Genomic DNA, 14,233 nt, shown 5'->3' with positions numbered 1-14,233 from the left:
GGAATGGAAGACACACCACAGGGTTTTGTTTTTGTAATTTTGTTTTGTTTGTTTTATTTTGTTGTTGAGCATTCGTTTTAAGCGTTACATGCATAAAAGCTAAACTGTCAGTCTACGAAACATGGAATATGCAAGCAATGATTTGAATAAACATCGTCTGTCTCTACGCCTCTCTCTTTCTCTGTTCCACCTCTCCACCTCTCTTCCCTCCAACCCCCCGTCGTCAGCAGGAGGGTCAGGACCAGGAGTCGCTGAATGTGGAGTATGTCCAGTCCCAGACACCCTGCTCGCCCCTCGACCCAGACCCCCCCATTGTCCACCCCCTGTCGGCCTCTCCTTCATCCCTCCCACATCTCCCTTCTGCTCAATCCCTCTTCCACACGTCTCTCTCTCTCCCTCTATTCCCCTCTCTCCCTCACCCCCACTCTCTCCCCACCCCTGCCTCCATTCCCCCACTCCCTCCCTCCCTCCCTCCTCCCTACCTCTCTCCATACCTCCAGTGCCCCCCACCCATCCACCTTCTCCCTCCATCCACCTTCTCCCACCCTCCTTTCCCCCTCTCTCCCCCACCCTCCTTCCCTCCCTACCTCTCTCCATCCCTCCACTACCCTCAACTACCCCCCACCCACCCACCATCCCCCTTCTCCCTCCATCCACCTTCACCCACCCTCCATTCCCCCTCCCTCCCACCCTCCCTCCCTCCCTACAAGGGGAACACCAGGAAGCCGGAGAAGGTGGAGTACTTCCATCCCCCCATCAGATTTCCTCTCTCCAGCTTGAGAGAGGCCTTGTCTCCTCTCTCCATGGTAACCAGCCGGCGTTGGTGGCAGCCTCCCGGGTCACGTCCTGGTCACCTGCGAACGCCGAGATGACCGGCCAACCGTTAAGTACCAGGCTCACCTGAGGGACGGAGGGAGAGAGAGAGAGAGAGAGAGAGAGAGAGAGAAAGAGATGGAGAGAGTGAGAGAGATATACGCGGAGAGAGAAAGAGAGGAGGAGATGAAGAGAGAGAAACCAAGTCAGAAGGAGTTGGAGAGCGTGTGAGCTGGAGAAGGTGGTGGGAGAGAGAGAGAGAGAGAGAGAGAGAGGGAGAGAAAGCAAGGGAGAGAGAGAGAGAGAGAGAGAGAGAGAGAGAGAGAGAGAGAGAGAGAGAGAGAGAGAGAGAGAGAGAGAGAGAGAGGGAGAGAGAGAGGGATGGGTGAGTGTAGGGGATATCGTGAGAGGTGACAGACACCCGGTCACCTGTATCGTCTGACGGTTATAGACCTTGACCACATGGAAGCAGAAACTGTAGACGCCTTTTCTGGGAGCCACAAAGACGCTCCGTGCCGGGTCAAAATGGCTGCCCACGTTCACCAGAATCTGAAAGAGAGAGCTCAGGGGTCAGGGGTCAGGGTTGTCATAGTGACCAGGAGAACAAGTGGATATGAGCTAGCTAACACACAGGCACAGACACACACACACAGACACACACAGGCACACACACACAGACACACAGTCACACACACACAGACAGACACACACACACTTAGACACACAGACACACACAGACACACACACACATAGACACACAGTCACACAGACAAACACACACAGACACACAGACACACACAGACACACACAGGCACACACACACAGACACACACACAGACACACAGACAGACACACACACAGACACACACAGACACACACACACAGTCACACACACACAGACACACACACACATAGACACACAGACACACACAGACACACACAGACACACACACAGACACACACACACATAGACACACAGTCACACAGACACACACACACATAGACACACAGACACACACAGACACACACACACCTGGTCGAAGTAGATGGTCATTGTGCGGTTGCTCATCTCTGAAGGTTCGTGGTTGGTGTTGCGGATCGCCGAGAACGCCACTCGCCCGGTGCCGGAGCGTACGGACATGCCCAGAGCGTTACCGGACGGCTCAGAGGAGGGGGTGGAGTCACACACCACCAGACACTTCCCCTCTAATACAATTGGCTCTGTGTCGTTCTGACCCTTGACCCCCAAGGGCCCCCATTGGAGAACCATGAAAAGTACAAGAAAAAGGGCGGAGCCAGAAGCCATTTTAGGGAGGGTCCGGGAATAGTGAAGACCCCGAGGCATTCCTCTGATTGGATGAGTAGTGTTGCTGACCCCCCTGACCTCCACCAAGACTACGTCTTTTAGGTTTGTCCTTTTCGGCAAAAAGCACAAAATGGACGCACAGCCGTGACCTGGAGAGAATTCTACGATCCACAGGGGTTCCGCAGAAACTCGAAGGACATGTCGTTCCTCAGCCAATCTGCAGTTAGCTCTGAACCAGAGGCCTTCTCCGAGGGTCAGGTGATGCCAACACGATCATTCCATTGGCTGAGAGCCTGGTGTTTGAAGCTGTGGCGTAAAGATTTGTCCTGTACTGGCATGCAGTAGGGGAGAGAGAGAAAGAGAGAGAAAGAGAGAGAGAGTAAACTTAGCAATATTCACTTTGTGTGGCTGAAAAACAAAGGGGTGGACAGAGAGGAGAAGGATGAAGAAGTGATGAGCTAGTGGCCTTGGAAGGGAGTGAGAGAAGGATGGAGTGAGAGAAGGATGGAGTGAGAGGAGGATGGAGGGAGAGGAGGAGAGAGGGAGAGGAGGAGGGAGGGAGAGGAGGGTGGAGGGAAAGGAGGATGGAGGGAGAGGAGGATGGAGGGAGAGGAGGATGGAGGGAGAGGAGGATGAGGGAGAGGAGGGTGGAGGGAGAGGAGGATGGAGGGAGAGGAGTGGAGGATGGAGGGAGAGGAGTGGAGGATGGAGGGAGAGGAGGATGGAGGGAGAGGAGGATGGAGGGAGAGGAGTGGAGGATGGAGGGAGAGGAGTGGAGGATGGAGGGAGAGGAGGATGGAGGGAGAGGAGGATGGAGGGAGAGGAGTGGAGGATGGAGGGAGAGGAGGATGGAGGGAGAGGAGGATGGAGGCCAGCTGGACACAGTATGGGTGGTGAGAACTGTATCAACCCTACCACTGAGCCACCATCTGTACATGAACACTCTCTCTTTCTGTACTCACATTCCTTCACACACACACACACGCACACACACACACTCGCACACGCACACAGAGACACAAAAAGTATGCACACACACAATCACACAAACACCGTTGAGCAAAAACATATATTCATGCATAATGAAATCATGCACAAATCTCCATGCCAGTTATGGCACACATAAATATATTATTATACAGGTAAAGTCTACAGACTTATGGCATTAGTTTAAACTACCTGTTTAATAAATTATCTTTTGGGGGGAGAAAATACTTAGATTCACGCAACTATCAATAAAGGACATACAAGTGGGATTTAAGTTTTTCTTTATTAATTTGTTTAAAACAGAGACAGTTAGTAAAACAAATATTGCAACAATTTGTTGAATCAGACATACACTAGACAAGTCATAGAGCATTGGCAACATCTTTGACAAAACATTCACCTTGGATCATCAGACTTTTAAAAACCGTGCAATCACAACTGTTAACATCTGGCCTCATTTAAAGAGCATGAAGATATGCTTACCTTTTGCAATGACTGTGTTTCCTTATTTATATTTAACAATGGATAAGTTGGTGTGTCCCTGAGGGCAGATTTCCCTTTTGATGCTTCACTCTCCCCTTCTCGCTCTCTCTCTCTCCCCTTCTCTCTCTCTCTCTCTCTCTATCTCTCTCTCTCTTTGCCCCTCCTAAGTTCTCTCTTTCCCTTTCGCTCAAAAATGTTATCTCTCTCCTCTCTCCTTTTTATACAGTACCTCCCCTATCCTCTCCTCTCTCTCTCTCTCTCTCTGAAACTCTCCCCCCTGCTCTCTCCTCCTCATCCCCTCTCTGGATCCTGTTCTCTCGCCCTCTCCTCTCTCTCTCTCTCTCTCTTGAAGACCCCGTCTGTTCCAGCAGACGCGTGATCACATCACCAGCTCTCCTTCCTCCCCCTGCTCTCTCCATCTCCTTCCTCCCCCTGCTCTCTCCATCTCCTTCCTCCCCCTGCTCTCTCCATCTCCTTCCTCCCCCTGCTCTCTCCATCTCCTTCCTCCCCCTGCTCTCTCCATCTCCTTCCTCCCCCTGCTCTCTCCATCTCCTTCCTCCCCCTGCTCTCTCCACCTCCTTCCTCCCCCTGCTCTCTCCATCTCCTTCCTCCCCCTGCTCTCTCCACCTTCAAGTTTTTATCTCTTTCTCTTCCCTCCGACTCTCGTCCTCCTTACTGAAACAGAATCGGATCCCTCCTTAGTTCTGGGTCTCCTCCATGAGCAAGGGCACCAAGGAGCATAATGTCATACAGGAAAGAGGCGGGACAAACGAGTCATTGACAGCTAGGTCACAGGAAAGACTGAAGGGGCAGGATGGTCTCGGTGGACACTTCCTGCACAAGCCCCGCCCCCTTCACATCACAGATGACCAACGGGGTGGCATTCCTCCCGTTGTGATGGAGACATGGGTTGAGGTATGGGTGGAGCTTCTCCCCCCTGAAGGAGCAGTCGTTGTAGGAGTAGATGTGAGCCCCGTCCTCCACGTCGAAGAAGGACACCAGCCCCTCCTCGTAGTCCACAAACACCCCCACCTTCTGGGGCTTGTCCTTCAGGCAAGGGGGGGTGGGGGATCCCGTACAAGCATATAGGTCCCCGCCTTTCCGCCGACACACTGCCCAGAAACCCTGATCAGGTCTAACCAGGACACTCCCCTTCCTGTTGATAGACTCCATGGCCACGCCCACATCCCAGTCTGTCTTGTTGCCCACCTGGGATGGAGGGAAATTCATTCATTTACTTCATTATACACTTCTAATTATACTTATTTCATTCATTTGATACTTGAAATCAAGCAACCAATCAACAAATCATTACTCAGCCAATTAACCAATCACTATGCATGACTCTGCCCTGACTCTGACCTGCCTCTTCTGCTGGCTCAGACTCACCTTCTTCCCGTCTGCTGACAGAACCAGCCAGGCTGCTGCTTTGGCGGGTTCCAGAGTCACGTCCACTGGGAGGGGAGGGGGGGGGGTGAAGGGATGAGAGGAGAGATGCAGTTGAATGGACGCAGAAATTAGACCGATATCACGCAAGCGGGCGACAGGAAAACAGAACACGCCGCGTTTAAACTATAGTTTCCACACACTCCCATAAAGTGCCGTGAACGTGTGTTTAGTAAACGGTTTGAAAGCGAGAAGAGATGTAACAGCCCACGTGAACCAAGAATCGATGTCGCGGCGCTGTAGGAACACACCTGCATACTGCTGGGCCCTCCGTAGCTCTGAAAAAGGAGAATGCAGAAGCGTTAACAGTCAATCCCCCCTCTTTACCCCTCTCACTTCACTGTGTCATCGATTACATTTACAGCGGAAACAGTACAAACCAATGTCGGACAACTCCCTCTCCAGTTTCTGGCAGACGTTTGCCAGCTTGGACATGGCTTTCCGTACGGTACCCACACACAGGTCAGAGTGCAAGCTGACCTCAGACCAGTCCTTGGTGGGAGGAAGGGAGGCGAGAGAGGGGAAACTCTAAGACAGACGACCCCCAAAAAAGAAAGCACAGTGAGAAAAAAGAATCGTGGAGAATCACAGTCGCTGCATCGTACGGTCAATCAATCTGACTTGAGAGGTGAGGAAGGGGCTGACCTCGAGGAGGAGCAGGGGGTCGTCGGTGTGTGAGAGCTGCTCCAGCTCAGCGCTCCTCCACCGGAGCTCAGAGATCTCCCGTTTCAGATCTTGGATGAGGCCTTCGGCCCTCTTCTCGGTCGCTGCCTGTTTCACCTGGATCTCCTCCACCATACCAGTCCTGCTTCTCTCGATGGAGCTGACCAGTTCACCCAGCAACTGAACCCTCACTTCTACCTCTTTCTCGGCACTTCTCTGCGAGTGACAACGCGCGGAAAACAAATATTCAGACACGTTCATGGTTTTTTTCGGGGGCCGTTTGTCACGAACCAGAATTGTGATCCAACAACGATCGAGATTCTCGGGACGTGCGACTCACCCTGCTGACCTCCACCGACTGTTGGATCTCCTCCACCTTCTCCTGTCTGGTCTGGATCATCTGCAGCACCTCCACCTCGATTCTCTCCACCTGTGTCTGTTCAGGAGCACAACAACAGAAAAAACAAACCCGTCCACTGTTAGAGCCCCTCCTTCCAATCTTCCAAGGACAACATTGAGCTCCGCCTCCGCGTCACTTCAGGTGACGGCTGAGGGAACGCTAAAAAGAGTCAGGAGTCGGGAGTCAGATGGCTCAGCGGTTAGGGAATCGGACTATTAATCAGTAGGTTGCCGGTTCGATTCCAGGCCGTGCCATATGACGTTGTGTCCTTGGGCAAGGCACTTCACCCTACTTGCCTCGGGGAGAATGTCCCTGTACTTACTGTAAGTCGCTCTGGATAAGAGCGTCTGCTAAACGACTAAATGTAAATGTAAAAAAACCGAAAAAGGTTCCAAGCCTGCCCTACCCTCATGTTGTGGCTCGCCCTCTCCACAGGGACGGCGCTGTGGGCCCGGTGCTCCGTCTCCGTGCACCTCACACAGAGGGGGGTCTGGTCCACCCTGCAGAACAGCAGCAGGGGGAGCCCATGCAGGCGGCACAGCACCCGCGGGGGGAAGGAGACCGGTTCGCCCAGCCTGTGTTCCCGCAGAGCCGGGTCCCTCTGGTGGGGCTCCAGGTGAGCCTGGCAGTAGGACGCCCGGCACTCCAGACACGACCTCACGGCCTGGGCGTTCCCCCCGGGGCACGCGTCACAGGCGACGGTGCCCGGGGGAACCCTCTCGGTCGCGTCGGCGCCGGTGGCGTCGGCCTCACGCTCGTTCAGCGAGCTCTTGAAGTGTTCGACGATGTCGGCGAAGCCCCGGTTGATGCGGAGCTCCGGGCGACGCTGGAAGCTCTCCTTGCACAGGGGACACTGGCTCCGGTTCTGCACGTCCCAGAAGCCGTTGATGCAGGCCAGGCAGAAGTTGTGTCATGTGACCCGAAGGCAGCACAAGGGTTAAATAACTATTTACTGAAATGACTATTTACAATCTATTTACTAAGTAGTTATTGTACAAAATAAGCTACGGTGTACAGAATGTGCATGTGTTAGTCACGACTGAGAGGATCATGTCAAATGATGTCGTTGGTGCACAAAACAAAGACAATTCCTCTCTGTCCTGACTTAACGTTTTGTTTCGTTTCTGATCAGACGAGGCACACTAGGTTTCGTTTCAGCTTTCTACCCCTCAGGAATGCTGCTAAGCTGGCAGGGATGGGGCAAGGGCAAAGTCTAGGCACTGCAGCTCCGCCAACATAAAATCATGTATTATGTAGCAACGTAATAGCCAGCTAAAGTTAAATAACTAGTAATCTGTCTGCTGTTGCACAGGGTCACAGTGTGAGGCAGAGCCAAGCATCACATTCCAGTTTGCACAGCATCGGAAGCGTCTCCAGAACAGGCTCGCCTTTTGCCGGCTATGGAAGCTACCCATCAACATGCACAGGTTATTTAACTGGTATAAAAAAATGAGGAACTCACCTGTTGAAGTGCTGTAAACGCGATCACAAACTAGGTATTCTGCAGAGGTGTGTTGCGTAGATGCTTGTGACTCAGTTAAGGGTTTATAATTTTGGGGGTGGAGTTAGCAGGATGACAATGCACCTGCGTCAGGTACAAAGAAACGTTTGTGACTAAACCAGTTGCTTCATCCTCAGCCAATCAGTTTTCTGGTTTGCCTGTCTGTCCACAGGACCAGTTTTAGACATTTAGAGGCCCTAGGCTAAATGTATGTTGGCGGCCCTCCAAACCCCTCCTCCCCTCAGCCTTTCAGAATCAATAAAAAACACAACATCACAGCAACTATGATTTCTAACCTTATTAACAACCACTTATGCTGCGTCTTGATTGGTGGACTAGGGTATAGCGATGAGAGGCGCTGACCCGTTGTTGTATGAGAAAAGGTTCTGTCTGGTTTGACATTCCGGAATGTGTCACCAAGGTGACTGTTTTGTACTTTTTGTTCCGCGGATTGTTCTGTGGACTGGGAGATTCAGATGATTCATGTTTGTTCAGATTTTGAACATGAACAATGAACAGGAAGTCTGAACATAAATAGGGAATGTATTACATTTCAGGGTTTCAAACTAGTTTGCTTTTTAGTTTGCTTTTTTTACCCAACTGCAATATGGGCTCTTTTGCATTCCATAGCCTCACAACAGATACACTCATAGCAGCGGGAACATATTGATCAGGTGGGTGCTGGGGGTGGTGGAGGGGGGGGGGGGGGGGGGGGGGGAGGGTTAGGGGGCGGGGTTTAATGTTGTGGGGCGTTGCCGGGGTGGTGAATTTTCAAGGGTTTCAGATGGCTGAGCGGTGAGGGAATCGGGCTAGTAATCCGAAGGATGCCAGTTCGATTCCCGGTCATGCCAACTGACGTTGTGTCCTTGGGCAAGGCACTTCACCCTACTTGCCTCGGGGGGAATGTCCCTGTACTTACTGTAAGTCGCTCTGGATAAGAGCGTCTGCTAAATGAGTAAATGTAAATGTAAGTCAAATCATTTTAAATTCTCGTGCTGCCAGCAGGGGGCGCTGCAGCCCCCTCAGCACCCCTTGTTCCCGCGGCCATGAACACCATGTGATCTCTAGGGCTGTGTCTACTACCGCGCTCTTGTGCACTTCGAGCACTGACTTTCAGTGCTTACACTGACAGAACCAGCAGAATTCAGTGCACTGAAAGTACCCGGATCCTACTGCATCTTTCACACCGAGCGCACAGTAGCATCCAACTTTTATGTTTAACCATCAAATAAGAAAAATTCAGTTAAAATTTTTGAAATTTAAACAATGTTTTATTTCCATTAAAACGGTGCTATAATTTAAATAACAGACATGTTTATGGGTTACAGGGTTAGGGTTAGGATTCTGATGCATGCTAATTCAGTGATGTCTCCTGATTATAATCATCACAATAATGACAGGGCCATTACAGCCATCGTCTTTAGTCACACCATCATCACAACAGTGTCATCCTCATCATCATATTCATCACCACCGTCATCACAACATCACTTCCGTAGACATCACCATCACAACCATCGTCATCACAACCCCCCCCCACCGTCTTGGTCGTCCAGAGCGCGGGGTCCAGGGAGCCTTCAAGACCTCAAGCCCCACAGAAACCTGCAGACACACCAGAGACAGACCAGATCAGGAGTCACGCAGATTAGAGACACAGAGTGGCCTAGCGCACAGCTCAGAGACACAGAGTGGCCTAGCGCACAGCTCAGAGACACAGAGTGGCCTGGCCTAGCGCACAGCTCAGAGACACAGTGAGGCCAGGCCTAGCGCACAGCTCAGAGACACAGAGTGGCCTAGCGCACAGCTCAGAGACACAGAGTGGCCTAGCGCACAGCTCAGAGACACACAGTGAGGCCTGGCCTAGCGCACAGCTCAGAGACACAGAGTGGCCTAGCGCACAGCTCAGAGACACAGAGTGGCCTAGCACACAGCTCAGAGACACAGAGTGGCCTAGCGCACAGCTCAGAGACACAGAGTGGCCTAGCGCACAGCTCAGAGACACAGAGTGACCTAGCGCACAGCTCAGAGACACAGAGTGGCCTAGCGCACAGCTCAGAGACACAGAGTGGCCTAGCACACAGCTCAGAGACACAGAGTGGCCTAGCGCACAGCTCAGAGACACAGAGTGGCCTAGCGCACAGCTCAGAGACACAGAGTGGCCTGGCCTAGCGCACAGCTCAGAGACACAGTGAGGCCAGGCCTAGCGCACAGCTCAGAGACACAGAGTGGCCTAGCGCACAGCTCAGAGACACAGAGTGGCCTAGCGCACAGCTCAGAGACACACAGTGAGGCCTGGCCTAGCGCACAGCTCAGAGACACAGAGTGGCCTAGCGCACAGCTCAGAGACACAGAGTGGCCTAGCACACAGCTCAGAGACACAGAGTGGCCTAGCGCACAGCTCAGAGACACAGAGTGGCCTAGCGCACAGCTCAGAGACACAGAGTGACCTAGCGCACAGCTCAGAGACACAGAGTGGCCTAGCACACAGCTCAGAGACACAGAGTGGCCTAGCGCACAGCTCAGAGACACAGAGTGGCCTAGCGCACAGCTTAGAGACACAGAGTGGCCTAGCGCACAGCTCAGAGACACAGAGTGACCTAGCGCACAGCTCAGAGACACAGAGTGGCCTAGCACACAGCTCAGAGACACAGAGTGGCCTAGCGCACAGCTCAGAGACACAGAGTGGCCTAGCGCACAGCTCAGAGACACAGTGAGGCCTGGCCTAGCGCACAGCTCAGAGACACAGAGTGGCCTAGCGCACAGCTCAGAGACACAGTGAGGCCTGGCCTAGCGCACAGCTCAGAGACACAGTGAGGCCTGGCCTAGCGCACAGCTCAGAGACACAGTGAGGCCTGGCCTAGCGCCCTTCCCTTCATGTCCTCCTTTAGCACAGACGTGGTAGAGCCGAAGGGGCTGGATGTGTGTAAGCGATTTGAGCAGGTTAAACTACAGAACCGTCAGAGAGCCGTCACCACAGCGTAGCATCCTTCAGGGAGGAACAAATGTGTAAGGGTATGTGTAGGGAGTCAGGTGGCTGAGCGGTGAGGGAATCGGGCTAGTAATCCGAAGGTTGCCAGTTCGATTCCCGGTCATGCCAACTGACTTTGTGTCCTTGGGCAAGGCACTTCCCCCTACTTGCCTCGGGGGAATGTCCCTGTACTTACTGTAAGTCGCTCTGGATAAGAGCGTCTGCTAAATGACTAAATGTAAGTACCTGGCTCCTCCTTCTTCACCTCCTCTTTTTCCAGGGATATCTTGGGTTGAACGCTCCAGCGCAGTTTATAATCAGACAGACCCTGGTTCGCAATTATCTGGTTTATCTAGAAGAAAGACACTCTTTACCACCATTTTACTATGTATCGGTGTATATTTCACGAGGGGATTTAGTGGTTGTTTGCTATCCCTTTTCAAATTACAGTCACCTTTTGAGAATGAGGAATGAATCTTTAGCATTTTAGGTAAATGGAGTCAACATTGGGGGGGACAAATTACATTTTTGATGATAATTTCGGACAGCTTGAGTGGTTGCCTGTCGTAGCGTAGCACATTTATATTTTTATATCAATATATTGGGGGGGGGGGGGGGGGATTTTGACCAGATTTGAATACTGGGGGGGATTTGTCCCCCCCAATATGTATTATGATTATGGCCTTGATACAAAAAGCAAAAACTGCAGCCAACCGCAAGCAGCAGAAAAGGTCTCTCTCTCTCTCCCCTCTCTCTCTCTCTCTCTCTCTCTCTCTCTCTCTCTCTCTCTCTCTCTCTCTCTCTCTCTCTCTCTCTCTCTCTCTCTCACACACACACACATCTTCCTCTCACCTGTTGTAGCAGCCGGTCAGAAACCACATGGTCAGTCAGGTCACTATCTGTGAGAATCTTCATCTTCCCAAGAAACAGTTTTCCTCTAGGGACTAAAACAAACAAACAAACAATAAAACAACAACTGGAAAGTCAAATCGAGGAGTTTACATAATGCATTCCTCCTCCTCAGAGAGTCACGCATCGCATCACAATTTTCTTTAACGGACCTTGATGACGTGAGCTACAGTGTTCCGCTCACAGCGAATCGGTACGAAAGGAGGGACGAGGCCACAGCCTCCCAACAAGAGATGGAGAACCTGAACTCACCTCCGTAACACAGAAAGGGAAGGCTGGTGGAACAGGGCCACGGCTCCCATTTCCCAGAATGCACCACGGACGTGGCAGCGCAGGTGTTTGGTTCCACAGGGGCTTGAGGCTCCGCCCATTGTCTGAAGGAGGAGGGGCTCTGGTTAGACCACGCCCAGGAGTCTCTGAACAGGCCCGTCCACACGTAGTGATCCTGTGCTGCTTCCTGGGATTGATGGGTTGATTGGTTGACAATGTCACTAATTGGTTAATTGGTTGACAGAGTAATTAATTGGTTGGATTCTCTGACGATCCATGATTGATTGACATGCAGGGATTAAAAACACGAAACGAATGCCATGAAACAAAATGCCGTGAAACAAAAACAGAGCAAGTCAAATACAAGGGAGCCGTTTCCGAGTTACCAAGTTCTTACAGGAAGTGACAGAATGAGCCCAGGAGAGAACCAGGGACCTACCACAACGGCACTTTGCTGAGCGTCGTTTGTGACGCTGGCTAGGTCTGTGTGGTTATCCCTGCAGTAACGCTGGGCTTCCCACCACGACATCACTTCTGGGACCAGAGCATAGCTCTGGCTGGCTTCTGCAGATCCGGTGAACACACATGGAAAAGAATCAGTGATTACAATTAGGGTCTGGGTTTGATTGAGCTTGCCTGCAGTAGTAGCTAACACAATTTCAAACTGAATCATGCCCATGAAGGACCTCCAGGCAGACTCAATCAATCTGTAAAAGAATTAGAATGTGCTTCTAGAGGATTCTAGAACAGAACTGTTGATTTGGAACAGGTTGGCTTACCATTGTAGCAAACAGAGGGGAATCTGGCATCGCAATAGTAGCTGTGTGCCTCTCCGTCACTGTGCATCACAACACAGTGTTCAAAGCCAGGGAATCCCCCTGTGCTCCACAGAATGGTATCACCCACCCGGTAGAGGGACCACTTCCACTTCGGAACCCCTCCCATCTCCAGGCCGATCCAGGCCCTGCCGTCGTGGGAAAGGCCCAGGGCGGAGAGAAGACTTGCGGTGTCTGCCATGCTCTCCACTGTGACCAGGTCGGTGTGCCTTTCTCTGCAGTATCTCTGGGCTTCGGCCCAGGTCTTGGGCTCAGTGACAAAGTGGTACTCGTGCGGAAGGCACAAGCAGAGAGCACACAGTCCTGTGGATGAACGGGGACGTTTGTTTGGCGTCAGAGGCTGTTACTGGAGACATTTGATGTCAAAGCTATTTCTCCGCTATGCAGACAGACATACAAGCTGATGGATGGATGGTTAGATAGTTAGTTACCTGAGATGAGAAGAGACTGAACCCCTTTCTGCTCCATGGTAGGTATGTGTAGATCCTCCTTGAGCCTCCTGGTTCACAGACATGATGGAGAAAAACGATTACAAAATGATTTACAATCGCGCCATTGAGGCTAAATGACAATACCTTATACCAAACACTTGTTTGTGTTTGTCTGTGTGAGATTATTCATCCCCTTACACAGTCTTCTCAGAAATTCTCCTTCTCTTCTTGTCTCTCCTCTCCTCTCTCCTCTTCTGCTCCTCTGCACTGCTGTGAAGGGGGGAAGAGTCAACACGCTCTCTTGCATGCAAAACATCATCACACAACAAGTCAAGGTTGGACACACGGGTAATGGGGTTTGTAAAAATAAAACTTGTGTTCCAGGGAGTATATATATGGGATTTCTCTCTGTAAAATTCATATTTACAGAGAGGAATATTCGTATTTGAAATATACGTTTATATATAAATACTGATGTGAACACACTTAAACGAAGGTGTAATGTGAATCTGTGCTGAGTGGTGAGGTTTACATTTACATTTAGTCATTTAGCAGACGCTCTTATCCAGAGCGACTTACAGTAAGTACAGGGACATTCCCCTGAGGCAAGTAGGGTGAAGTGCCTTGCCCAAGGACACAACGTCAGTTGGCATGACCGGGAATCGAACTGGCAGGAATTGAAAGGAATTGATTTGTACTGTAGAAAGCTTTTTTTTCCTAATCTTTATTTTCATTGCTTATTGGTCAATCTCATTTTAATCACGTTCAAGTTCAAGTATTTTATTGTCAGATGCACAGAACAACACAGGGTCAGACTGGGCACTGAAATTCTTAGGACAAGACAACGCAAAGTAACCTCGCATAACATGACATATAAGTACTCAGAACAGGTTACAGCAATGATCACTCCTCTCTCTCTCTCTCTCTCTCTCTCTCTCTCTCTCTCTCTCTCTCTCTCTCTCTCTCTCTCTCTCTCTCTCTCTCTCTCTCTCTCTCTCTCTCTCTCTCTCTCTCTCTCTCTCTCTTTCTTTCCATTCATCCCTCTCCCCCTATTCATGCAAACTGTAAGTAAAGTCTCTTTGCTTGACTGGCCAATCAAGGTTAACTTTTGTATGCTAGTCAAGAGCTCGCTACAAGGTAGCATGTCCATCATGGTGGTGGATTAGCATTTCATAGAACTGAATCATTGTAAAATTATTCTTTAATGCTAAAATGTATTT

General features: G+C 51.0%; 2 protein-coding genes and 1 long non-coding RNA gene across 3 annotated transcripts; all 3 read right to left on the bottom strand.

Moving 5' to 3' along the window:
- Positions 1-703: 703 nt before the first annotated feature.
- On the bottom strand, positions 704-2,083 carry si:dkeyp-74b6.2 (cerebellin-1). Its single transcript, XM_067261280.1, is given in 4 exon segments — positions 704-816; positions 819-900; positions 1,243-1,362; positions 1,847-2,083. Coding segments are annotated over 4 exon segments (552 nt in total).
- Positions 2,084-3,370: 1,287 nt separating this feature from the next.
- On the bottom strand, positions 3,371-7,000 carry LOC136967475 (erythroid membrane-associated protein-like). Its single transcript, XM_067261278.1, has 8 exons — positions 6,505-7,000; positions 6,039-6,134; positions 5,681-5,914; positions 5,416-5,563; positions 5,287-5,313; positions 4,979-5,043; positions 4,361-4,798; positions 3,371-3,985 (listed from the first exon to the last, which is right to left on the bottom strand). The coding sequence occupies exons 1-7, from the start codon at positions 6,508-6,510 to the stop codon at positions 4,379-4,381; spliced, it is 996 nt and encodes a 331-aa protein (XP_067117379.1). The 5' UTR covers positions 6,511-7,000; the 3' UTR covers positions 3,371-3,985; positions 4,361-4,378.
- A 3,893-nt stretch (positions 7,001-10,893) lies between these two features.
- Positions 10,894-11,746, bottom strand: LOC136967484 (uncharacterized). Its single transcript, XR_010879500.1, has 3 exons — positions 11,729-11,746; positions 11,420-11,511; positions 10,894-10,919 (listed from the first exon to the last, which is right to left on the bottom strand). It is a non-coding gene; the product is annotated as an uncharacterized lncRNA (long non-coding RNA).
- Positions 11,747-14,233: the final 2,487 nt, after the last annotated feature.

The sequence above is a fragment of the Osmerus mordax genome, chromosome 23 (assembly GCF_038355195.1).
Source record: "Osmerus mordax isolate fOsmMor3 chromosome 23, fOsmMor3.pri, whole genome shotgun sequence".
Lineage (NCBI taxonomy): Eukaryota > Metazoa > Chordata > Actinopteri > Osmeriformes > Osmeridae > Osmerus > Osmerus mordax.
This window is presented reverse-complemented; position numbering and strand designations above follow the sequence as displayed.